The sequence below is a fragment of the Amaranthus tricolor genome, chromosome 11 (assembly GCF_026212465.1).
Source record: "Amaranthus tricolor cultivar Red isolate AtriRed21 chromosome 11, ASM2621246v1, whole genome shotgun sequence".
NCBI lineage: Eukaryota > Viridiplantae > Streptophyta > Magnoliopsida > Caryophyllales > Amaranthaceae > Amaranthus > Amaranthus tricolor.
The window spans coordinates 26914779-26941121 of record NC_080057.1 but is presented as its reverse complement, the minus strand read 5'-3'; the positions used below and the strand labels follow the sequence as shown (position 1 = coordinate 26941121).

Sequence of the window (26343 nt, the reverse complement as noted above, 5' to 3'; positions counted from 1 at the left end):
TGATCATGTTTAAAATAGCTACATTTATTATGATTACCACTATGCATTATCCTAGTGAATAGTAGTATACTCGTCCCAATTAATTAGCCAATTTAGTACTTATTATTTCGTAATAAATATTAATATGTACAATTAAACTTACTTAAACTATCATAATTTTATCATAATTTTATCAAAAATTTGACACTTAAATAAAAATTTTAATCTCATTAAAGTATTAACAACTACCTAGATTAATTTCTATGCCCAATATCTTTTACTAAAATTCTCTTTTGCACAATAGTAAACCCTAAAATTTAAATTTCATTTATTTTGTCTAAAGAAACTATAAACCCTAAACCAAATTAAGAGAACAAAAGAAAGCCGTGTTTGACAAGATGCTAAAGCTTCGTAGCTTCTGCAATGGCGTCCAACCACTCTACTTCATCCAGTCTTTCCGCCATTTTCAACTGTTTTCAACTTCAACCTCAAACAACCAAGAGTTTGTCAATTATTTAGTAGAATCTCTAGGTTTTTCCAGCGGACAAGCTCTCTCTATTTCCACCAAATTAGCTCGCAATCGTCAAACTAGAGGTGCAAAAAATTTCAATGACTTCAATATGTGTAAAAATGCTGATTCAGTTGTTGCTTATTATACACAAATTGGTGTTGAATTATTGCATATAAAAAATACAATTTGTTCTGTGCCTGACATTTTGCTAGCCAAAGTCGACAAAAACCTAAAACCTAAGACTGAATATTTTATTAGTTTGGGTTTTTCTGGGTCTGATTTTGTTGGTTTGATCAAGACGAATCCTCGTGTACTTTTCCATGGATTAAATACTGCCATTATTCCCTCAATTCAAGCATTAAAGGAAATAATGGGTAATGATTATGAAGTGAGTTTAATTTTAAAGAAATCGCGTCAATTTAGGCTTAATAGTGTTTCCAAAACTTTGGTGCCAAATGTAGCTTTGTTAAGGAATTATGGGATCAACATTGATTTGATTAGAAGACAAATATTAAAGGTAGCATACCCATTTTTCCGAAATACCAAATTTTTTGAGGATGCAGTGGCTAGAGTTGAAAATAAAATGGGGATTTCTAGAAATTCTCCAAAATTCATGTTGGGAGTTCATTTATTAAACTGCATTTCGGTGGAGAAATTCGAGTCGAAAATACAGATTTTTAAAAACTTTGGGTGGACAGAGCTGGATATTGTAACCCTTTGTAGGAATGCTCCTTTAACGTTTGCACTTTCTGAAGCTCTGATCAAGATTAAGTTGGATTTTTTCATGACTAAGCTTGGTTATGAGTCGAAGGACTTTAGTAAGAAGTTTTTTATTTTAGGATTGAGCTTGGACAAGAGAATAGTACCTAGGCACAAGTTCCTTGTAGTCTTAAAGGAGAAAGGTTTCATTAAAGAGTACTATTTTTATAGTGCCATGTTATATACTGAGTCCAACTTTGTGAAAAAGTTTGTGCTACCGTTCAAGGAAGTCCATGAAGTTTATTGCAAACAAGCAGATATGAGTTTGGAGACGTTAACTGTGGAATTGTCAAAACTGAATTCTGATGCTGTTTGATGGTAGCGTAAGTGTACAAAAAACTCCCTTTGTTTCCTTTGAATTTATTACAACGCTGTAGCAAATTCAAAGGACATAGTGTGCAATATTTATTTTGGTGATTTTGGCATTCGCTAAGTGCCAACTGCTGAGGAATTGATTAAAATTTTTCTATTCGTGTTGATTCTTCTAGCTAATTATTTGTATTGTCAAATGCATGTTTTTGATTAAATGCTACATCTTTCTTATGGCATGTATTTCTTGCTCTTCATAGTTGGGTAGTGCAATGTCTCACTGTCTATTCTTTGTGGCTTGCATTGGTTTTGCACTCAGATTGTTTCTCTTCATTTGTATTTAGGACTTCTGGTTTATGTTCCCGTAATCTTTTGCTTTAGAATGTGTTTTGGAGGGGTCAAGGTTTTACCTTCTTGAAATGTTAGCATCAATATGACCTTTGGATTTATTAGTTAGTTAAATTGCTAGGAGCCTGACATTGTAAAAAGACACTTTATTATATCCTTTAGAACCTCTTCATTTTGTTAAGTTTAGTCAGCAATTGGTCTTATGTAAATATGAATAATTGACAAGCATGGTGTTATACATTTGAAGACTGAATTGATTAGAAGCCGTTGTTGGCTTCGTTCCTTATACATACGGTGCCTTTTTTATAGTGCGTACTGCGTAGTTATGTGGATATGTTGTATCTTGTTTCATCTGCTCCAGCTAAGCTTGTATTTACTCAATTGAACTTTTTTTACTGAACCATACTTGTGCTTTGCTGAAGCTAGTGTTACCTAATCCACTAACCCTCCCTCCATCTAGCCATCTGTTCCACTCACCCCGAATGCACTCTCTATTACTGATCTTTTTGGGTTCGGAAACTGTAGAAAGTGTCTTAGCTTCTGTGGCTGATCCGTAGTAGTAACTGCATTTTCAGTTTTGTGGACAAACTTATCATGAATGAGCTTTTGGGTTAAGATCTTGTTGAGACTGATAGGGAAATGGGTGCTATGTATCATATATAGTCCTTTGTCTGGTTAGTCGTAGATTCACAGCTCTTTTTAATTGTTAGACAATTTTACATGTCCAAGGTGCATTCATTTTTTGGAACTGTGTGAGGGTTGCTTAGAGGATTATACATATACCCTTTTCAATGCTTTGAACTTTTCAAAAAGAGAACTTTACTCATATCTACCTAATATTTGCTTTATGACATGAGAATATTTTACTACTCTATTATCCTAATATCATTAAGTGCCTTTTACTACAATATTTGCTTGATGACATAAAGCTTGATCTGGTTCTAAACAATTCTGAATAATTTCATTCTTCACAAGTAGTGCAACATCTTCTTTAGTATTGATCAAGTCATCCATGAAGCACGGGTAAGTCACTGATAGATCTACTTCCACTGTTAGTTGTATGCTTGGTTAACTCGTGTGCCATGGCGTTCCTGCTAAATATCGCGGTGTGCGGCCATATTTTCAAAGTCGGCATCCACAATATCCCCATTTCAGGATCAAATCGTATATCTAGCAGTTGCTGGGTAATTTTCTTGTGGTTGGATTTACGTTCATCAGGAGCTTCTTAAATCGAACTCCTGCTTTAGCGAGTTGGGTTACACTAAGAACTCGAATAGTCGACTGTCATGTGCTTCATATTGCAAAGACATGGAAATTCCATAGGATTTATGTCTATAGTTTTTCTTCCTGATCTGCATTATTTTTTTCCTGCTTCCTTTCTTGTTTTTATGGTGGTAGTTGACAGTAACACATGCTTAAAAAACTCACAAAATGAGCTGCTTTTCCTGGATACATAGCTCTTAATTTCATCAGTATATCACTAGTTAAGAGTCTTAAAGACTAGTGTAGTGTTAGGGATTGAAGTTCTTAAAGCACAGTAAACAATCTCACACAAATCTTGTTTGTTCTTTGCATCAGCAAAAGTGAACTCAAACAATTCATAAAGGATCTTATAAGGAAGTTGATTCTCTAGTAAAGTGAGATCGTGTCTAATTTCAAAAGATGTTCGTGTGCTTTGAAATATGAAATCGGTTGCAGGTTCCCATTCAGAATAAGCTTCTTGAATGAATTCATACAATCCGTCAAAGCCAACCACTGCAGAATTCTCGTTTTCAGACTTCTTGAAGAGCTTACGAAACCTTTTGGAAAGGTACTCGATCATATCAGATGCTCTTGTTGTTCTTGTCGCATTTGTTGTTAGAATTCGTTCTTTTTTCTTGTAGGCTCATTATCTAATTTCGACAACCTATGTATCTTCCTACATAGGAACTCAACTATAAAGTACCCGTCAATAAGTTTGTTTTGACGAACTCGTCTTCACTTTTTTTCGAGCTTCATGGACTAAACCTTTCATTAAAGTGATATAAGCTTCCATCTCTGTTTCTTCGATGTACTCGATTGATACAGGTGTTTCAATTATGCCATTCTTTGTTCTGCAATGACGCTACGACGCATCAAACTATAAGCGGAAAAACTTTCTTGTAACCTAGTCATTTTTTTTTTTGATATTATGTATTTTCCCTAAAATATGAACACTTAGAAATTCATTAACTAAAACTGATGTCATAAGGTCTTAAACTTGTAATCTTAGACTCATCTCATGAGCTACAAGATTTTAATGATAAGAAACTCATTTGGTTCTTTATAAGTTACTTTTTTATTTAGTTATTTAATTCAAAACATCATAGAAGTACTTTCTAATGAACTTTATATCTCTTAGTTGTTCATATTTTTTAAATTTTATATATTTTTTATGGTTATATTTAAAAAAAAAGTGTAAACTTTTAAAATTCAAAACCTTATTACTCTGTATTAAAATTTTACTTTCAACCATTAAATCAACTCCGTTAAAATACAATTGTTGTTTTGCTTGTGGTTTCAACTACTAGACGAGTCTATAATTTTCGGAGAATATGTGATTGTTGTTTTGCCGGTGAGTTGTGACTTTTCTTTTTAACTCATTTTTTTACGCTTTTTTTTTATTTATTTATTTGTAATTCCGCAAAGAAGAATATGTGATTGTTATTTTACTTCCAGGTATATGTTGCTTGTGAGTTGTGAGTTGTGCGTTTTGTGAAAAATTCAGCTTAATAAGGGTCCAATGGCAAGTTTTTTTGTTTTACAACTTTTGCCTTTTAATGCTAATGGGGCCCATTAATTTGAGACTTGGGAGTTTCTTAGTAAAATAAATAAAATTTAGTGGAAAGAGAAATTGATTTAGCGAATTCGACAAAAAATAAGTAAATAATAAAGATGATTGGTTAAGATGGAGATATAATATAAATTTGTAAATGAGATTAAAAAAGAAGAGTGAGATCATGACAAAAAAAAATGGTACATAATTATTGGGACCAATTAAAATGAAAATTAATGTAAACTGAGAGTGACAATAAGTATAAGTTTACTTGCTACGTGTCATTCATTTAGTATCATTTCTTATTTTGAGTTGTTTCTCTCATTTTACACAATTTTTATTTTTGAAAATAGATTTACTACTTTTATTTTCTTTATTGATAACTTTTTAAATAACTTACCATTTTAACTCATTATATTTGACTCTTTAATTTTACTGTTATTTGTAACTTGTAAGTAAGGCAAACAGGGATGGAGGGATTACAAATCAATCTCATTGCTTTTGCTTTATTCTAAATTTGATACATTAAAATTATAGTTGATTGGTATTAAAATAAATAAAGCTACATATATATAAATAAAATTTAAAATCACAATAATATTACTCCGAGCGTTTCTAATAAATTAAAACAATATAATTTTACACATAAATTAAAAAACATGGAACCATTTGTTGAAATGTATATGTTTAAGAATAAAAAAAATTTTAAAAAAATTAAAAAAAAAAGCGATAGAAACTTTTCTATAAAATAACTTTGTAGCAAAATAATAGGGGAGAAATGAAAGAATCTCATTAAAACAGAAGCATAATTATGAAGGAAAGACTTAGATAATTGATCTTAGCCCTAGTATTGGATAATTATTATAATTATTAAAACCAGAACTTAAGAAAAGTTATTTCCATTCCTTTTCTTTTGTCTCCCTTCCACCATTGGTAAGATTCATCATCTCCATATCGAATAGAAGTTGAGTATATATTATTGTTGGCCTTCCCCACTATATCAATAATAAAGTAAACCCCCCCCCCCCCCCCCCCCCCCCCTCCTTTTTAAGGGAAGCCCCTCGACCTCAAATAACAAACAGATTATGTAGGAGGAAAGAGGTCTGCCCGCTATCAAATTGACACATGCTACTACCCTATAAGCAAATCAACCTATACCCATGAAGAAATGTTACTACCAAACCCCATTCAGGACTGATAAGGGCACACAGTACGTAGTATGTCATAGTTTCAGCATCTACAAACTCCATTGCACTAATTAGGATTATTTTGAATGATAGTGATGCATTAAAGATTATATCGTTGGCTCAGTGTATGAAGCCTATTTTGAGCTTTTTATTCCTTGATCACATGACTAACGCAGTAAAATGGTGTAACATCCCGGCCCCTCGGACCGCTGGTGACTACTCATGGAAACTGTAGACTAGCCCCACAAACCAACACAAGTCTTTCCAGCGCACTTTGGCCTCACTCGTGCGCACCCGGGAAAACTTCCCAGGAGGTCACCCATCCTAAGATTGCTCCCTACCAAGCACGCTTAACTGTGAAATTCTTAGCAAATGGGCTCCCTAGAAAAGAAGATGCACCTTATTGATATGAGTAGTCTATCAATCGTTTTTCAAGCTAAATTTGGGGTATTACAAATGGTGTCAAAAACCAATGTACCTACCCCTCCCCAAATGAATAGAAAAAGTGTTAGTAGTACAGCCACAAATTCAATACACAATATCAGAAAACAAACTGTAACTCCAGCTCGAAAGGTTTCCTCAACTGTGTTCACACTCATATAATTTTGCATTTTAGTCCTCACAAAAGCAGCCCCTTTCCCTGGTTTCACATGGAGAAACTCTACAAAGTGCACAAGAGAAATTGTTTAAATCTCCTAAGTTTAAGAGTCAATAGTCTAAATAAAATATTTGTCACTCGATATATGAGATAAACGAGCATCATATTCATAAGTTCATGAGTATAAGCCAACGTTTAACACGATGGATTTTACATGGCTGGCTGATCCAATTATGGACAACCTACAATCCAATAACAAACAAGAACATAATTGGATCAATATACTAGCTAAACCTACTAAGCCTAATGAACTTACTGACTTTCGTTGGAGTCCTATATAAAGGGACACCCACATTTGTATCAAGAATTCAGATTGTTCAATAAAATTCCTTCAAGTAAATTGCCTTGCAATTTCCTTTGCTTGGGTGGGTTCTTTGTGAGTGAAACAAAGGGTACATTCGGTTTATTCCACGAGGATTAAGAGAGTGAATCTTATTCTCAGTGTGAGGAAGAGGCCAATTGGTTGTTAAAGGCCAATTTGTTTCTATCCAAGGCGTAGAACCATTCATCAGAATTGTTCTTGCCACCTTCTGTTTACCCAGAACAGGAGGCATTTTTGTGTGACTTTCTGATCAAGATCAGTCTTGATCTTAATCTTGGAAGAGTTAAGTGCATTCTTGGATCAATCATCACTTGCACGCATCAGTGGCTCACTATGACCTCCACCCCCTTCCTCCAGCCAAAAATATTACAAGCTAATAATCATAAATTATTCATACAATCCCTTTGCCCCTCATTATCTTCCAAAATGTGTAGGATGTTGAAGGGAGGCTACACATTCTGAATTTGATGGATACTTTTGAAGGGATATTGGATCAAAATAACCGTTTTGGTCATATTCCATGATCCGTATACCCCAACTATAAATTAAATATCAAAGATGACCCTTTTCCTATTTAGAAAAAACAATGAATCCATTGATTAAAAACCATTGAGAAGCTAATCCCCGCCTCCCAAATTTACAACATTTTCCAGTCTATCTCATTAAAAATGAATACATTTGCTACAACATTCTCTGATACATATTTGATTCTCATGTCAAGTTCTTTTCATGTCATGTGTGATGGGTACTATCTTAATACTAGTTCGCCCTTTTAAATGCTACATAACGTAAATAAAAATTTTTGCTAATGACTCATGTAAAACATCATTATATAGTATGTTGTAATCATTTTCCAAATTTATACTACCACAACTTCATGACCGAGGTTTTTATACCATTTGCAAGAATGTGTGTCCATTTCGGCCCCTGGTAGCCCTAGATGATGCTTAACATTCCGGACCTTTTAGTACTTGGGTGTACTAAACCGAAACTTTGCTGAAACGTAAGTATGCACAAATTGTAGCTTTAATTTGTAGGATTCCTTGCAAAATAGTCATAGGAATTAGGAATACATGTAAAATTAATACAGCAACATTAACCAAGAGATCATTTCTGCAATAATTTGTTCATGAATTCTATAAATTCCTCACAACTGATTTTCGTGACATTTTCGCCAATCTCAACAGTAAGAAAACAATCCTAACCTCAAATGTACAGGGCTGAGTCTCGGTTATATGGACATTATACAAAAAATTCTTAAAGCAGTAAATTACATTAGTGTTGAACAGTGATCGAAAAACTGATCAGGCATGACTTGTATACTGCCCTGTTCTGGTACCAACCACTATCGAATCGCCAATATTTACGAAAAATGGAACATTAACTACAGCTTCAGTGTCGAGTGTTGCTGGTTTGGTACCACCTACAATCAAGCATCATCGTTCGTATTGTTATGAAAAAAGGAATAGGTTTTACCCTAAGAGTTCAAATCTCGAACAAATGTCTAGATAATCACAAACAGAAAGGAGAAGCAGTTCCACCAATAGCCACAGAGGTGAAGCTAGTATTTAAGTGAGGGGCGGCCAAAAATTTTCATATTAACATCACCAAAAGATTTTAAGGTGAGGGCCCAAGGGTTGTTGAAAAGTGCCAAAGGATTAGAGTATTTGAGCAGTTTTGTAATGTTGACAGCGATACCAGCAAGTATTATGACTCAAATATAAAAGTTAAAATAATTTGTAGGCCAAATATCCAATATACATTACATTTTACTGATTTTTTAAGGGTGTGGCAGACTTTTGCCAATTAATTACTTTGCCTATGGCAATAGGTATACTAGCACTTGCCAATCACCCACAAAGACTCGGAGTTTTGGACAAATACTTTTAGGAGAAAATTGTTAGAAAATATAGACAAGTGCACAACACAAAACAAAGAACAGATTAACCAAGGAACGAGTATAGAAACTCGAGCAACGTCCATTCAGAATATACATTATGGTTTAACGATGAGTGATACAAGTGACAAAACCCCCATAGGTTCATGAACTTCTATCTCAATTACGTTATATTCCTGAATCAATGGATCCATTTTAGCAATCATCAGTTCTATTGCAAATAAGTTGCAAGTTAGCCTTTTTAGTAGACATTGCAACAAAAGGGGAGATTCAATTCACCTCGATTAGCCAATCTTTTCCGTAATGCCAAGATGGAATTATCGTAAAGTTACGTAGACAAGTTTCATAATTGTATGAGCTAAATTGCATTCAGATTTATTCTAAATAGAAGAGAGCATTAGAGCAACCTCGTCTAACGAATTATAGGGTAAGGAGTCTTTTAATTAGCCTTTTCATTTTATTAACAAGTGCCAAGTGCAAACACAAGACTAAGATAAGAAAAAGTCACTTGATAGAGTGAGCTTCAAGGACGAGATTATCATTTACCTTGAGCTGAGTCTCCCTTAACACCGGGGTCGGTGTCAACAACAGTGAGCTTCACTAAGAGGGGCACCTCAAGATCAATTGCCTGCAAGTAGTTAGAATAACAAATAAGCTTTGGTGGAATATGACTTATAGAAGACAGTAATCACACATTACCTTCTTTTCCGTTACCCAATGCCTTTAAGTGGCTCCCACCTAAGTTGGTTTGGGAATTGGAGCTACGCAACCTTTCCCTTGTTAGTGATTACAAAGAAGTTGTTCCCAATTGGCCCTTGGTAGCAAAAATCATATGCAACTTTACATGAATAAGAAGTGCACATGATTTACTGAGCATTTTAATAAAGTCCATTATAATCTAAAACACATTATAATCTAAAACACATAACTACTAATCTTTTGCCAATTGGAAATATAGGACACGTTACAACTTTCAAAGAATCTGTGCTTACCTTAAGCCTTAACTTATAAAAAAAAAACTATCAAAAACAAACTTATAAAATATAAGTTTTGAAATAAATGACCGCAATCATAATAAGAGCCAGGAGGATATAAATACTTTTCCATTCCAAAATTGCAGATTGCAGTCCATGCCCTCCTTCAGCCACTTGGTTTTATCTCCAACATCTGCTTCATTGAGCCTAAACTCTTCATATGTAGTCTGAAAAAGAGCGAAACTCATTTCTTCATTTATTGAATTAAGGATGCACAGATATTGCAATTTGATGTACGGAAATTCACATATTGGAAGAACATTATATTGATGCATGTTTTTCAAGTTAAGCCATACCCAAGAAAGCGGGATTTGCGTACTATGTTGGCTCGTAGTTTACATAAAGCACATCAACCTACAGCCACATAGAAAACAATGCAGAAGACACACATTGAAGGGAAAAAAGAAATATGCCAAATCCATGAAGACATACATATTGGCATCTTTGTATGTGAATTGCTTTGTTTCCTTGGATACATTTACTTCAGGTATCTGTCAAATTTAATCAGTACCCAATGGAGAAAATTAAATTACAAAAAAGTATTGTTTCTCTAACAATCAAAAAGAGGAAGGATACTAGTCATACTACAAAAAATGATGCGACTCTGAAATATAACAAGTACAATATACGAAGATCAGACAGCAACAACACCAACGTCCGCATTTGGCTGTAACTATATTTGTGAGCTACATATAAGTAAAGATTTCATCCTTATAAAAAAAGTAAATGCCCCCCCCTTCCTTTTTAAGGGAAGCCCCTCGACCTCAAATAGCAAACAGATTATGTAGGAGGAAAGAGGTCTGCCCGCTACCAAATTGACACATGCTACTACCCTATAAGCAAATCAACCTATACCCATGAAGAAATGTTACTACCAAACCCCATTCAGGACTGATAAGGGCACACAGTACGTAGTATGTCATAGTTTCTGCATCTACCTTCTTGAAATGCTAGCATCAATATGACCTTTGGATTTATTAGTTAGTGAAATTTCTAGGAGCCTGACATTGTAAAAAGACACTTTATTATATCCTTTAGAACCTCTTCATTTTGTTAAGTTTAGTCAGCAATTGGTCTTATGTAAATATGAATAATTGACAAGCATGGTATCATACGTTTGAAGACTGAATTGATTAGAAGCCGTTGTTGGCTTCATTCCTTATACATACGGTGCCTTTTTTTATAGTGCGTACTGCGTAGTTATGTGGATATGTTGTATCTTGTTTCATCTGCTCCAGCTAAGCTTGTATTTACTCAATTGAACTTTTTTTACTGAACCATACTTGTGTTTTGCTGAAGCTAGTGTTACCTAATCCACTAACCCTCCCTCCATCTTGCCATCTGTTCCACTCACCCCGAATGCACTCTCTATTACTGATCTTTTTGGGTTCGGAAACTGTAGAAAGTGTCTTAGCTTCTGTGGCTGATCCGTAGTAGTAACTGCATTTTCAGTTTTGTGGACAAACTTATCATGAATGAGCTTTTGGGTTAAGTTCTTGTTGAGACTGATAGGGAAATGGGTGCTATGTATCGTATATAGTCCTTTGTCTGGTTAGTCGTAGATTCACAGCTCTTTTTAATTGTTAGACAATTTTACATGTCCAAGGTGCATTCATTTTTTGGAACCGTGTGAGGGTTGCTTAGAGGATTATACATATACCCTTTTCAATGCTTTGAACTTTTCAAAAAGAGAACTTTACTCATATCTACCTAATATTTGCTTTATGACATGAGAATATTTTACTACTCTATTATCCTAATATCATTAAGGGGCTTTTACTACAATATTTGCTTGATGACATATAGCTTGATCTGGTTCTAAACAATTCTGAATAATTTCATTCTTCACAAGTAGTGCAACATCTTCTTTAGTATTGATCAAGTCATCCATGAAGCATGGGTAGTCACTGATAGATCTACTTCCGCTGTTAGTTGTATGCTTGGTTAACTCGTGTGCCATGGCGTTCCTGCTAAATATCGCGGTGTGCTGCCATATTTTCAAAGTCGGCATCCACAATATCCCCATTTCAGGATCAAATCGTATATCTAGCAGTTGCTGGGTAATTTTCTTGTGGTTGGATTTACGTTCATCAGGAGCTTCTTAAATCGAACTCCTGCTTTAGCGAGTTGGGTTACACTAAGAACTCGAATAGTCGACTGTCATGTGCTTCATATTGCAAAGACATGGAAATTCCATAGGATTTATGTCTATAGTTTTTCTTCCTGATCTGCATTATTTTTTTCCTGCTTCCTTTCTTGTTTTTATGGTGGTAGTTGACAGTAACACATGCTTAAAAAACTCACAAAATGAGCTGCTTTTCCTGGATACATAGCTCTTAATTTCATCAGTATATCACTAGTTAAGAGTCTTAAAGACTAGTGTAGTGTTAGGGATTGAAGTTCTTAAAGCACAGTAAACAATCTCACACAAATCTTGTTTGTTCTTTGCATCAGCAAAAGTGAACTCAAACAATTCATAAAGGATCTTATAAGGAAGTTGATTCTCTAGTAAAGTGAGATCGTGTCTAATTTCAAATATGAGATCTTATAAGCTTCTTGAATGAATTCATACAATCCGTCAAAGCCAACCACTGCAGAATTCTCGTTTTCAGACTTCTTGAAGAGCTTACGAAACCTTTTGGAAAGGTACTCGATCATATCAGATGCTCTTGTTGTTCTTGTCGCATTTGTTGTTAGAATTCGTTCTTTTTTCTTGTAGGCTCATTATCTAATTTCGACAACCTATGTATCTTCCTACATAGGAACTCAACTATAAAGTACCCGTCAATAAGTTTGTTTTGACGAACTCGTCTTCACTAAGCTATGGTTTCAGCGTAACTTTTTCGAGCTTCATGGACTAAACCTTTCATTAAAGTGATATAAGCTTCCATCTCTGTTTCTTCGATGTACTCGATTGATACAGGTGTTTCAACTATGCCATTCTTTGTTCTGCAATGACGCTACGACGCATCAAACTATAAGCGGAAAAACTTTCTTGTAACCTAGTCATTTTTTTTATTTTTTTTTTTTTGATTTTATGTAGTTTCCCTAAAATATGAACACTTAGAAATTCATTAACTAAAATTGATGTCATAAGGTCTTAAACTTGTAATCTTAGACTCATCTCGTGAGATACAAGATTTTAATGATAAGAAACTCATTTGGTTCTTTATAAGTTACTTTTTTATTTAGTTATTTAATTCAAAACATCATAGAAGTACTTAGGAACTTTATATCTCTTAGTTGTTCATATTTTTAAAATTTTATATATTTTTTATGGTTATATTTAAAAAAAAAATTTAAACTTTTAAAATTCAAAAACTCATTACCCTTGTATTAAAATTTTACTTTCAACCATTAAATTAACTCCGTAAAATACAATTGTTGTTTTACTTGTGGTTTCAACTACTAGACGAGTCTATGATTTTCAGAGAATGTGATTGTTGTTTTGCCAGTGAGTTGTGATTTTTCTTTTTACCTTATTTTTTACATTTTTTTTATTTGTCATTCCGCAAAGAAGAATATGTGATTGTTATTTTACTTCCAGGTATATGTTGCTTGTGAGTTGTGAGTTGTGCGTTTTGTGAAAAATATAGCTCAATAAGGGTCCAATGGCAGGTGTTTTTGTTTTACAACTGTGAAAAGAGAAAATGATTTAGCAAATTCGACAAAAAATAAGTAAATAATAAAGATGATTGGTTTAGATGGAGATATAATATAAATTTGTGAATGAGATTAAAAAATGAGAGTGAGATCATGACAAAAAAATAAATAAAATGGTACAAAATTATTGAGACCAATTAAAATGAAAATTAATGTAAACTGAGAGTGACAATAAGTATAAGTTTACTTGCTATATGTCATTCATTTAGTATCATTTCTTATATTGAGTTGTTTTTCTCATTTTACATAATTTTTATTTTTGAAAATAGATTTACTACTTTTATTTTCTTTGTTGATATTTTTTTAAATACCTTACCATTTTAACTCATTATATTTGACTCTTTAATTTTAGTGTCATTTGTAAGTAAGGCAAACAGGGATGGAGGGATTACAAATCAATCTCATTGCTTTTGCTTTATTCTAAATTTGATACATTAAAATTATATATTATTGCTTTTCCTTTTCTTTTCTCTCCCTTCCACCATTGGTAAGATTCATCATCTCCATATCGAATAGAAGTTGAGTATATATTATTGTTGGCCTTCACCACCATATCAATAATAAAGTAAAAACCCCGCCTTCCTTTTTAAGGGAAGCCCCTCGACCTCAAATAACAAACAGATTATGTAGGAGGAAAGAGGTCTGCCCGCTACCAAATTGACACATGCTACTACCCTATAAGCAAATCAACCTATACCCATGAAGAAATGTTACTACCAAACCCCATTCAGGACTGATAAGGACACACAGTACGTGGTATGTCATAGTTTCTGCATCTACAAACTCCATTGCACTAATTAGGATTATTTTGAATGATAGTGATGCATTAAAGATTATATCGTTGGCTCAGTGTATGAAGCCTATTTTGAGCTTTTTATTCCTTGATCACATGACTAAGGCAGTAAAATGGTGTCAAAAACCAATGCACCTACCCCTCCCCAAATGAATAGAAAAAGTTTTAGTAGTACAGCCACAAATCCAATACAAAATATCAGAAAACATACTGTAACTCCAGCTCGAAAGGTTTTCTCAACTGTGTTCCCAGTCACATAATTTCGCATTTTAGTCCTCACAAAAGCAGCCCCTTTCCCTGGTTTCACATGGAGAAACTCTACAAAGTGCACAAGAGAAATTGTTTAAATCTCCTAAGTTTAAGAGTCAATAGTCTAAATAAAATATTTGTCACTCGATATATGAGATAAACGAGCATCATATTCATAAGTTCATGAGTACAAGCCAACGTTTAACACGATGGATTTTACATGGCTGGCTGATCCAATTATGGACAACCTACAATCCAATAACAAACAAGAAGAACATAATTGGATCAATATACTTGTTAAGCCTACTAAGCCTAATGAACTTGCTGACTTTCGTTGGAGGATTAAGGAATATCACCTTCAAACTGGACTAAACATCAACATAGAAGCATGGCAAGATCAAGAAGGATCAAAGGGAAGCCTCCCAACAGCAGCCAGACAGAACAGAAGGCTGAATCAAAGCCCACAAGCAACAGAACAACGGACTGCCTGCCAGCCTACCTTGCGAGCCATTGAGAGCCCAACCTGGTGCATGAATGAACGTGGAAATTCAGAGGAAGGCATCTTTATACATGGACCAAGAAGCCCAGACCCAAGGACGATGCTGATAACCCTCACAGAACCCACGAGAACAGCTGCAAGGTCATGTGCTCACCAGTTTTCTGATAAAGGCTGAGTTCAATTGTAATAAGGCTATTTTGCATTTCTGTTTTAATTCCCATGTATTGCACGCGCTTTAATAATTTGGCATGGAGGTAGTTATGGTTGTTAGGCACCTAAACTAGCCGTTAGAGTCCTATATAAAGGGACACCCACATTTGTATCAAGAATTCAGATTGTTCAATAAAATTCCTTCAAGTAAATTGCCTTGCAATTTCCTTTGCCTGGGTGGGTTCTTTGTGAGTGAAACAAAGGGTGCAATCGGTTTATTCCACGAGGATTAAGAGAGTGAATCTTACTCTCAGTGTGAGGAAGAGGCCAATTGGTTGTTAAAAGCCAATTTGTTTGTATCCAAGGCGTAGAACCATTCATCAAAATTGTTCTTGCCACCTTTTGTTTACTCAGAATAGAAGGCATTTTTGTGTGACTTTCTGATCAAGATCAGTCTTGATCTTAATCTTGGAAGGTTTAAGTGCATTCTTGGATCAATCATCACTTGTGCGCATCAACTTGGTATCAGAGCTGTGTTCTAAGAAGGGACACGAGCAAACGGAGATAAGGAAAGCCAGGTAACAGATCAATCCACACGTTCTGGTAAAAGTGATCAGAGAATAAGGTATTGTGCAATTTTGTTTCAATTTTGCAAACACAGGTACGAATTCAATCTTTCTTTGTTAATAACTCGTTTATGATTAAGGAATACAGATTATATCTTGTCATTGTACGAATTTGATTGTGGGATAAGAATTTCTGAAAATCTATTTATCGTATTGATGAATGTGCATCAATTTGTTTTCTGATAATTCATTTCTGTAGTCATTATACATATTAAATTTTATCAATTAATTCATTAAACTCAATTATTGAATGTCTTGAATGTATTGCCTGATAGGAATTTGACGATATTTGTGTTTTAAACAATCGAACAATACGTCTTCGCTGAGAAAATTGATATATACAATTCTGATTCGTGTATTTCAATCCATGATTCTTGTGAATGTGATATTTGATTGGAATTGATAGAATTTGTTTGTGAACAATTGGACATTACGTTTGCCCTGAGAAAATTGATGATAATAATCTGATTCAAGAAATTTATTCTGAAAAATTAGGGTTTTGTATTTGTGCGTTTGTTTTTGTTTCTGAAAGATTCTTGCATTGTTGTATTAAGGACAACATGAACACAGATGAGAGGTTTGCTGAAATGGCTCTTTCCATTCAACAACTTACACACACTGTGGCTAGACTTAAGGTGAACCAACAGGAAAGAGGAACGCCTGTACACAATCACGAAAGAAACACAGAGGACAGAACACTTAGGATAGATGTTTCTGAGTTTGGGGGAACATCCCACAACCCTGAGGATTACTTGGAGTGGAAGCTGGGCTGGTAAGGTACTTTGAATTCAAAGAAACCTTTGAAGAACAACAGTATAAACTAGCTAAGATCAAATTAACCAAGCTAGCTGCCATATGGCTTGAGGGAGTTCAGAAACAAAGAAGGAGGGAGAACAGGGAGAGGATTAACACCTGGGCTAAGCTGAAGAAACACCTCAGAAAGAAGTATGTACCTTCATCCTATAGGCAACACCTCTTTGTGCAGTGGAGCACACTTAGACAAGGAAGTAAAACCGTATCTGATTACATCCAAGAGTGGGAAAGACTATCTGTTCTGTGTGATGTTAATGAACCAGAAGAAATGAAGATAGAGAAGTTCATAGGAGACCTGAGAGAGGACTTGAGGGAAAAGCTTGAGGTGATGCAGCATTTGACTCTTGACACAGCCTGTAGTAGTGCACTCACTTATGAAAAATACTCTAAGAAAAGGAATACCTATGCCCAGCCACTTGAGTCTACCCTTCCTAAGCTTAACACAGTAGGTAATACAGCAAATGTGGGAATAGGTACCAGCTCAACTAACAAAAACACTAATCCAGTAGTACTCAACAGAACCAAGGACAAACCCAACGTATCTATGAAGGATGTCATGTGTTTTAAGTGTCATGGCCATGGTCACTATAGGAATGAGTGTCCTAATACAAGAGCTTTCACTAACATAGAGTGGGCTGAGATTCACAGTAGGGAGAGGGGACCCAGAGCTATGTTAGTAGCCAGGGATGGAGAGGAGAAGGTTATACTCCCACCCACACCCACAGATGAACCATAAGGTTCCTACATCCTGACCAATCTGGGCACCCTACAAAGAACTGAACCAAGGAATACGGAGGGCAGTGAGTCAGAGGAAGAGAGCAGTTATACCCTGAAGAAGGCAGCTACCATTTGCTTGTAAGAAGAAACTTCCATACCACACCAAGGGGAAAGAAAACTGATCAAAGGGAAAGAATATTCCAGACCAAATGCAGGGTTCAAGATAGAGTGTGTGACCATATAATTGATGGGGGTAGCGAGACCAACTGTGTGAGCCATCAGTTAGTGCAGGACCTGAAAATGAACACTCAAGACCACCCTAATCCACATAAGTTACGATGGTTGGACAGTAAGGCCGAGGGCTTTGTAAGGAAGCAATGCTTACTCAACTTTTCCATAGGATCCTACAATGATGAGATGCTTTGTGATGTCTTAGATATGAATGCGTGTCACATACTTTTGCGAAGACCGTGGCAGCATGACAAACATTCAGTACATGACGGGTTTACCAACATCTATACCATCAAACATAGGGGGAAACTGAAAGACCTTATACCCCTACCTCCATATAAGATCATTTCCACTCCTTGAAAACAGAAGAAAGCAAGCTATATCCTGAACAAGAGAGACTGTTACAACGGAGTACAGAATGGGAGAGAATGTGTGCTTCAATTCACCAAGAAAATTAGTGAGGATCAGGACCAACATCATCCCAAAGCCTTGGAGTTATTAGAGACCAAAGCATTAGCTCCTGAGTTGATTAAACCCTTGAATGTTGAAGATGTTGAATTAAACCTGGAAAGTCCATATTCTCCCTTTGAGAGTGTATGTGGAGTGAATCCTTTAATGACCACTTCACTAGCTGACATTCCTTCTCATTGCAGGTACCATACAGATGGTAAACAACAGGCTGTAAAGATGCTGCAACTACAGGAAAAAAATAAGAATAAATATCATCAAAGGAAAGGAACGATACAGTGCCAAAACAAACGAAGACAGCAAGCATAAGGGATTTAAAGAAGGAAAGATAGTGTGGATACATTTGAATCTCCTGGATATCTATAGGGTCTCTGAGGCTTTCAATATTGGTGACATCAAAAGGCATGAAGGCAACACAGAATTGGGGACAATTCTACTTGAAGAATGAGGGAATGATCCAATTATGGACAACAACCAATAACAAACAAGAAGAACAAAATTGGATCAATATACTTGCTAAGCCTACTAAGCCTAATGAACTTGCTGACTTTCGTTGGAGGATTAAGGAAGATCACCTTCAAACTGGACTAAACATCAACATAGAAGCATGGCAAGATCAAGAAGGATCAAAGGGAAGCCTCCCAACAGCAGCCAGACAGAACAGAAGGCTGAATCAATCAAAGCCCACAAGCAACAGAACAAACAGAAAAACAGACTGCCTGCCAGCCCACCTTGCGAGCCATTGAGAGCCCAACCTGGTGCATAAATGAACGTGGAAATTCAGAGGAAGACATCTTTATACATGGACCAAGAATCCCAGACCCAAGGACGATGCTGATAACCCTCACAGAACCCACGAGAACAGCTGCAAGGTCATGTGCTCACCAGTTTTCTGATAAAGGCTGAGTTCAATTGTAATAAGGCTATTTTGCATATCTGTTTAAATTCCCATGTATTACACGCGCTTTAATAATTTGGCACGGAGGTAGTTATGGTTTTTAGGCACCTAAAATAACCGTTAGAGTCCTATATAAAGGGACACCGACATTTGTATCAAGAATTCAGATTGTTCAATAAAATTCCTTCAAGTAAATTGCCTTGCAATTTCCTTTGATTGGGTGGGTTCTTTGTGAGTGAAACAAAGGGTGCATTCGGTTTATTCCACGAGGATTAAGAGAGTGAATCTTAATCTCAGTGTGAGGAAGAGACCAATTGGTTGTTAAAGGCCAATTTGTTTCTATCCAAGGCGTAGAACCATTCATCAGAATTGTTCTTGCCACCTTCTGTTTACTCAGAATAGGAGGCATTTTTGTGTGACTTTCTGATCAAGATCAGTCTTGATCTTAATCTTGGAAGGTTTAAGTGCATTCTTGGATCAATCATCACTTGCACGCATCACTGGCTCACTATGACCTCCACCCGCTTCCTCCAGCCAAAAATATTACAAGCTAATAATCAAAAATTATTCATACAATCCCTTTGCCCCTCATTATCTTCCAAAATGTGTAGGATGTTGAAGGGAGGCTACACATTCTAAATTTGATGGATACTTTTGAAGGGATATTGGATCAAAACAACCGTTTTGGTCATATTCCATGATCCGTATACCCCAATTATAAATTAAATATCAAAGATGACCCTTTTCCTATTTAGAAATAACAATGAATCCATTGATTAATAAGCATTGAGAAGCTAATCCCGCCTCCCAAATTTACAACATTTTCTAGTCTATCTCATTAAATTTGCTACATTTGCTTTGAAAATGACTGGACACCCTCTCAATTCTAATCCATATTTGGTTTTTCTCCTCATAACCAAATGGCAAAAAACTACCAATTCATATTTGTATAGCAAATTACATGATACAAAGGAGTATATGACAAATCAATTTCAAATTACATAGTCCAAGTGAATCTAAATCAAAGACAAAGATAGCCTTTTTGCAAATTGCTTCTCCAGCAAAACAAATGTTGATTTTGAGCTATTAGTTCATCTTCAAATAAGAGATAGAAACAATGTGGAACAAAGCATGTCAAATATCCAATAACACATTTCTTAAAAAGCTAGAAATCCAAATTCAATACTTGTATCCACAATATTATTAAGAAAATTACCCAAATCCAAAATATTAAGAACAAAAATGTAGATTTTTAGACATCAAAATTGAAATACCTAACACTTTCCAAGGAGCTCCATCGACCTCAAGGTTAGTTCCCACCTTGATGTCATTGCTACTCAAAGCATAAATCTCAGCCAAAACAGTACACAGAACACAATTTTAATCAAAATAAGCAAAATTCCTAAGCATAAATTGAAATTGGAACATAAACAACCGAAAAGAAGAGAATTTACTTGAAAATCTGGCTCTGTAAGGAAGAACAACAGATTGTCTCAAGCCTTTGAAAGACTGGTTAGTTGAAAATGAGGTGGATGATGAACGAATTGAAGGAGATAAAAAGAGCTTAAAGGTGTGAATTCCCGCCATTGTTAGGTTGACTTGCAGAGAGAAAGAGAATAGGATAGACTTATAGTAGTGACTTCACTAGAACCTTTTTAAGGGATTTTGTTGGCAGCCATTTTTTCTTTATAAGGAATGTCATTAAGCACTATTTGAAATTTGTAGTCTAATTTCATAGGGAGCTACCAAACACCGGGTAAGACATTTTAAAATAAAAAATTTACATGCTAATAAATGTATTTTTTAATAGTTTAATAAATGTATTCTTTTAATAGTTTATATATGATAAATGTCTAAGAATTACCCTATTAGGCATTAGCTTTTGGTATATTTAATTTACTTTCGACATGTAAATTAAAAAATAAAGTTTATATGCTGATAATTGTATTCCTTAATAGCTCATATATGGTGAGTGTTTATGGTTTACCTTATTGGCTACTAGTACACACGTGTTAGATAACTAGTCAATTTAATTTTGACACACAGATCAAAAAATACAGTTTATTAAGTTAAAATATTAAAATTTATGAAAATTTGAAAAACAATAATGAAAACAAGACATGTTCATATTTAAAATAGCTACATTTATTATGATAACCATTATGCGTTATCCTAGTGACTGGTAGTATACTCGTCCCAATTAATTAGCCAATTTACTACTTATTATTTCGTAATAAATAATAATATGCACAATTAAATTTACTTAAAACTATTATAGTTTTAATAAAAATTTTGACACTTAAATAAAAATTTTAATCTCATTAAAGTATTAACAACTACCTAGATTAATTTCTATGCCCAATATCTTTTACTAGAAATTCTCTTTTGCACAATAGTAAACCCTAAAATTTAAATTTCATTTATTTTGTCTAAAGAAACCATAAACCCTAAACCAAATTAAGAGAACAAAAGAAAACCGGGTTTGACAAGATGCTAAAGCTTCGTAGCTTCTGCAATGGCGTCCAACCACTCTACTTCATCCAGTCTTTCCGCCATTTTCAACTGTTTTCAACTTCAACCTCAAACAACCAAGAGTTTGTCAATTATTTAGTAGAATCTCTAGGTTTTTCCAGCGGACAAGCTCTCTCTATTTCCACCAAATTAGCTCGCAATCGTCAAACTAGAGGTGCAAAAAATTTCAATGACTTCAATATGTGTAAAAATGCTGATTCAGTTGTTGCTTATTATACACAAATTGGTGTTGAATTATTGCATATAAAAAATACAATTTGTTCTGTGCCTGACATTTTGCTAGCCAAAGTCGACAAAAACCTAAAACCTAAGACTGAATATTTTATTAGTTTGGGTTTTTCTGGGTCTGATTTTGTTGGTTTGATCAAGACGAATCCTCGTGTACTTTTCCATGGATTAAATACTGCCATTATTCCCTCAATTCAAGCATTAAAGGAAATAATGGGTAATGATTATGAAGTGAGTTTAATTTTAAAGAAATCGCGTCAATTTAGGCTTAATAGTGTTTCCAAAACTTTGGTGCCAAATGTAGCTTTGTTAAGGAATTATGGGATCAACATTGATTTGATTAGAAGACAAATATTAAAGGTAGCATACCCATTTTTCCGAAATACCAAATTTTTTGAGGATGCAGTGGCTAGAGTTGAAAATAAAATGGGGATTTCTAGAAATTCTCCAAAATTCATGTTGGGAGTTCATTTATTAAACTGCATTTCGGTGGAGAAATTCGAGTCGAAAATACAGATTTTTAAAAACTTTGGGTGGACAGAGCTGGATATTGTAACCCTTTGTAGGAATGCTCCTTTAACGTTTGCACTTTCTGAAGCTCTGATCAAGATTAAGTTGGATTTTTTCATGACTAAGCTTGGTTATGAGTCGAAGGACTTTAGTAAGAAGTTTTTTATTTTAGGATTGAGCTTGGACAAGAGAATAGTACCTAGGCACAAGTTCCTTGTAGTCTTAAAGGAGAAAGGTTTCATTAAAGAGTACTATTTTTATAGTGCCATGTTATATACTGAGTCCAACTTTGTGAAAAAGTTTGTGCTACCGTTCAAGGAAGTCCATGAAGTTTATTGCAAACAAGCAGATATGAGTTTGGAGACGTTAACTGTGGAATTGTCAAAACTGAATTCTGATGCTGTTTGATGGTAGCGTAAGTGTACAAAAAACTCCCTTTGTTTCCTTTGAATTTATTACAACGCTGTAGCAAATTCAAAGGACATAGTGTGCAATATTTATTTTGGTGATTTTGGCATTCGCTAAGTGCCAACTGCCGAGGAATTGATTAAAATTTTTCTATTCGTGTTGATTCTTCTAGCTAATTATTTGTATTGTCAAATGCATGTTTTTGATTAAATGCTACATCTTTCTTATGGCATGTATTTCTTGCTCTTCATAGTTGGGTAGTGCAATGTCTCACTGTCTATTCTTTGTGGCTTGCATTGGTTTTGCACTCAGATTGTTTCTCTTCATTTGTATTTAGGACTTCTGGTTTATGTTCCCGTAATCTTTTGCTTTAGAATGTGTTTTGGAGGGGTCAAGGTTTTACCTTCTTGAAATGTTAGCATCAATATGACCTTTGGATTTATTAGTTAGTGAAATTGCTAGGAGCCTGACATTGTAAAAAGACACTTTATTATATCCTTTAGAACCTCTTCATTTTGTTAAGTTTAGTCAGCAATTGGTCTTATGTAAATATGAATAATTGACAAGCATGGTGTTATACATTTGAAGACTGAATTGATTAGAAGCCGTTGTTGGCTTCGTTCCTTATACATACGGTGCCTTTTTTATAGTGCGTACTGCGTAGTTATGTGGATATGTTGTATCTTGTTTCATCTGCTCCAGCTAAGCTTGTATTTACTCAATTGAACTTTTTTTACTGAACCATACTTGTGCTTTGCTGAAGCTAGTGTTACCTAATCCACTAACCCTCCCTCCATCTAGCCATCTGTTCCACTCACCCCGAATGCACTCTCTATTACTGATCTTTTTGGGTTCGGAAACTGTAGAAAGTGTCTTAGCTTCTGTGGCTGATCCGTAGTAGTAACTGCATTTTCAGTTTTGTGGACAAACTTATCATGAATGAGCTTTTGGGTTAAGATCTTGTTGAGACTGATAGGGAAATGGGTGCTATGTATCATATATAGTCCTTTGTCTGGTTAGTCGTAGATTCACAGCTCTTTTTAATTGTTAGACAATTTTACATGTCCAAGGTGCATTCATTTTTTGGAACTGTGTGAGGGTTGCTTAGAGGATTATACATATACCCTTTTCAATGCTTTGAACTTTTCAAAAAGAGAACTTTACTCATATCTACCTAATATTTGCTTTATGACATGAGAATATTTTACTACTCTATTATCCTAATATCATTAAGTGCCTTTTACTACAATATTTGCTTGATGACATAAAGCTTGATCTGGTTCTAAACAATTCTGAATAATTTCATTCTTCACAAGTAGTGCAACATCTTCTTTAGTATTGATCAAGTCATCCATGAAGCACGGGTAAGTCACTGATAGATCTACTTCCACTGTTAGTTGTATGTTTGGTTAACTCGTGTGCCATGGCGTTCCTGCTAAATATCGCGGTGTGCTGCCATATTATCAAAGTCGGCATCCACAATATCCCCATTTCAGGATCAAATCGTATATCTGGCAGTTGCTGGGTAATTTTATTGTGGTTGGATTGACGTTCATCAGGAGCTTCTTAAATCGAACTCCTGCTTTAGCGAGTTGGGTTACACTAAGAACTCGAATAGTCGACTGTCATGTGCTTGCAAAGACATGGAAATTCCATAGGATTTATGTCTATAGTTTTTTCTTCCTGATCTGCATTATTTTTTTCCTGCTTCCTTTCTTAATTTTATGGTGGTAGTTGACAGTAACACATGCTTAAAAAACTCACAAAATGAGCTGCTTTTCCTGGATTCATAGCTCTTAATTTCATCAGTATATCACTAGTTAAGAGTCTTAAAGACTAGTATAGTGTTAGGGATTGAAGTTATTAAAGCACAGTAAACAATCTCACACAAATCTTGTTTGTTCTTTGCATCAGCAAAAGTGAACTCAAACAATTCATAAAGGATCTTATAAGGAAGTTGATTCTCTAGTAAAGTGAGATCGTGTCTAATTTCAAAAGATGTTCGTGTGCTTTGAAATATGAAATCGGTTGCAGGTTCCCATTGAGAATAAGCTTCTTGAATGAATTCATACATTCCGTCAAAGCCAACCACTGCAGAATTCTTGTTTTCAGACTTCTTGAAGAGCTTACGAAACCTTTTGGAAGGTACTTGATCATATCAGATGCTCTTGTTGTTCTTGTCGCATTTGTAGTTAGAATTCGTTCTTTTTTTCTTGTAGGCTCATTATCTAATTTCGACAACCTAAGTATCTTCCTACATAGGTACTCAACTATAAAGTACCCGTCAATAAGTTTGTTTTGACGAACTCGTCTTCACTTTTTTTCGAGCTTCATGGACTAAACCTTTCATTAAAGTGATATAAGCTTCCATCTCTGTTTCTTCGATGTACTCGATTGATACAGGTGTTTCAATTATGCCATTCTTTGTTCTGCAATGACGCTACGACGCATCAAACTATAAGCGGAAAAACTTTCTTGTAACCTAGTCATTTTTTTTTTGATATTATGTATTTTCCCTAAAATATGAACACTTAGAAATTCATTAACTAAAACTGATGTCATAAGGTCTTAAACTTGTAATCTTAGACTCATCTCATGAGCTACAAGATTTTAATGATAAGAAACTCATTCGGTTCTTTATAAGTTACTTTTTTATTTAGTTATTTAATTCAAAACATCATAGAAGTACTTTCTAATGAACTTTATATCTCTTAGTTGTTCATATTTTTTAAATTTTATATATTTTTTATGGTTATATTTAAAAAAAAAGTGTAAACTTTTAAAATTCAAAACCTTATTACTCTGTATTAAAATTTTACTTTCAGCCATTAAATCAACTCCGTTAAAATACAATTGTTGTTTTGCTTGTGGTTTCAACTACTAGACGAGTCTATAATTTTCGGAGAATATGTGATTGTTGTTTTGCCGGTGAGTTGTGACTTTTCTTTTTAACTCATTTTTTTACGCTTTTTTTTTATTTATTTATTTGTCATTCCGCAAAGAAGAATATGTGATTGTTATTTTACTTCCAGGTATATGTTGCTTGTGAGTTGTGAGTTGTGCGTTTTGTGAAAAATTCAGCTCAATAAGTGTCCAATGGCAAGTTTTTTTGTTTTACAACTTTTGCCTTTTAATGCTAATGGGGCCCATTAATTTGAGACTTGGGAGTTTCTTAGTAAAATAAATAAAATTTAGTGGAAAGAGAAATTGATTTAGCGAATTCGACAAAAAATAAGTAAATAATAAAGATGATTGGTTAAGATGTAGATATAATATAAATTTGTAAATGAGATTAAAAAAGAAGAGTGAGATGATGACAAAAAAAATGGTACAAAATTATTGGGACCAATTAAAATGAAAATTAATGTAAACTGAGAGTGACAATAAGTATAACTTTACTTGCTACGTGTCATTCGTTTAGTATCATTTCTTATTTTGAGTTGTTTCTTTCATTTTACACAATTTTTATTTTTGAAAATAGATTTACTACTTTTATTTTCTTTATTGATAACGTTTTAAATACCTTACCATTTTAACTCATTATATTTGACTCTTTAATTTCACTGTCATTTGTAACTTGTAAGTAAGGCAAACAGGGATGGAGGGATTACAAATCAATCTCATTGCTTTTGCTTTATTCTAAATTTGATACATTAAAATTATAGTTGATTGGTATTAAAATAAATAAAGCTACATATATATAAATAAATCTTAAAATCACAATAATATTACTCCGAGCGTTTTTAATAAATTACAACAA

At 34.5% G+C, this 26343-nt stretch overlaps 3 protein-coding genes across 9 annotated transcripts; 2 read left to right on the top strand and 1 right to left on the bottom strand.

The window, feature by feature from the left end:
* Positions 1-307: 307 nt before the first annotated feature.
* On the top strand, positions 308-3955 carry LOC130827844 (transcription termination factor MTERF9, chloroplastic-like). Of its 2 annotated transcripts, none has more exons than XM_057693714.1 (2): positions 308-1572; positions 3605-3955. In XM_057693714.1, the coding sequence occupies exon 1, from the start codon at positions 378-380 to the stop codon at positions 1563-1565; it is 1188 nt and encodes a 395-aa protein (XP_057549697.1). In that variant the 5' UTR covers positions 308-377; the 3' UTR covers positions 1566-1572; positions 3605-3955. The 2 variants fall into 2 exon arrangements, with proteins under 2 accessions (XP_057549697.1, XP_057549696.1); XM_057693713.1 differs by having other exon boundaries at positions 309-1572; positions 3485-3955.
* Positions 3956-7911: 3956 nt separating this feature from the next.
* LOC130827842 (uncharacterized) lies at positions 7912-20616 on the bottom strand. Of its 5 annotated transcripts, XM_057693712.1 has the most exons (5): positions 20360-20616; positions 14466-14572; positions 9864-9965; positions 9311-9392; positions 7912-8290 (listed from the first exon to the last, which is right to left on the bottom strand). In XM_057693712.1, the coding sequence occupies exons 1-5, from the start codon at positions 20490-20492 to the stop codon at positions 8172-8174; spliced, it is 543 nt and encodes a 180-aa protein (XP_057549695.1). In that variant the 5' UTR covers positions 20493-20616; the 3' UTR covers positions 7912-8171. The 5 variants fall into 5 exon arrangements, 1 of the variants encoding a protein (XP_057549695.1); XR_009047245.1 differs by lacking the exons at positions 7912-8290; positions 9311-9392; positions 9864-9965 and adding an exon at positions 12025-12747 and having other exon boundaries at positions 20180-20502; XR_009047247.1 differs by lacking the exons at positions 7912-8290; positions 9311-9392; positions 9864-9965; positions 14466-14572 and adding exons at positions 15035-18235; positions 20180-20255 and having other exon boundaries at positions 20360-20498.
* A 725-nt stretch (positions 20617-21341) lies between these two features.
* On the top strand, positions 21342-25201 carry LOC130827840 (transcription termination factor MTERF9, chloroplastic-like). 2 transcript variants are annotated; one of them, XM_057693710.1, is made up of 2 exons: positions 21342-22590; positions 24618-25201. In XM_057693710.1, the coding sequence occupies exon 1, from the start codon at positions 21396-21398 to the stop codon at positions 22581-22583; it is 1188 nt and encodes a 395-aa protein (XP_057549693.1). In that variant the 5' UTR covers positions 21342-21395; the 3' UTR covers positions 22584-22590; positions 24618-25201. The 2 variants fall into 2 exon arrangements, with proteins under 2 accessions (XP_057549693.1, XP_057549692.1); XM_057693709.1 differs by having other exon boundaries at positions 24498-25201.
* Positions 25202-26343: the final 1142 nt, after the last annotated feature.

Coding starts and splice junctions, on each gene's coding strand:
- LOC130827844 (XM_057693714.1), top strand. CDS start 378: ATGCTAAAGCTTCGTAGCTTCTGCAATGGCGTCCAACCACTCTACTTC.
- LOC130827840 (XM_057693710.1), top strand. CDS start 21,396: ATGCTAAAGCTTCGTAGCTTCTGCAATGGCGTCCAACCACTCTACTTC.
- LOC130827842 (XM_057693712.1), bottom strand. CDS start 20,492: ATGGCGGGAATTCACACCTTTAAGCTCTTTTTATCTCCTTCAATTCGT. Junction 14,573..20,359: donor TTACAGAGCCAGATTTTCAA/GTAAATTCTCTT, acceptor TGCACTTTGTAG/AGTTTCTCCATGTGAAACCA. Junction 9,966..14,465: donor CCTTTCGAGCTGGAGTTACA/GTATGTTTTCTG, acceptor GCTCTTTTTCAG/ACTACATATGAAGAGTTTAG.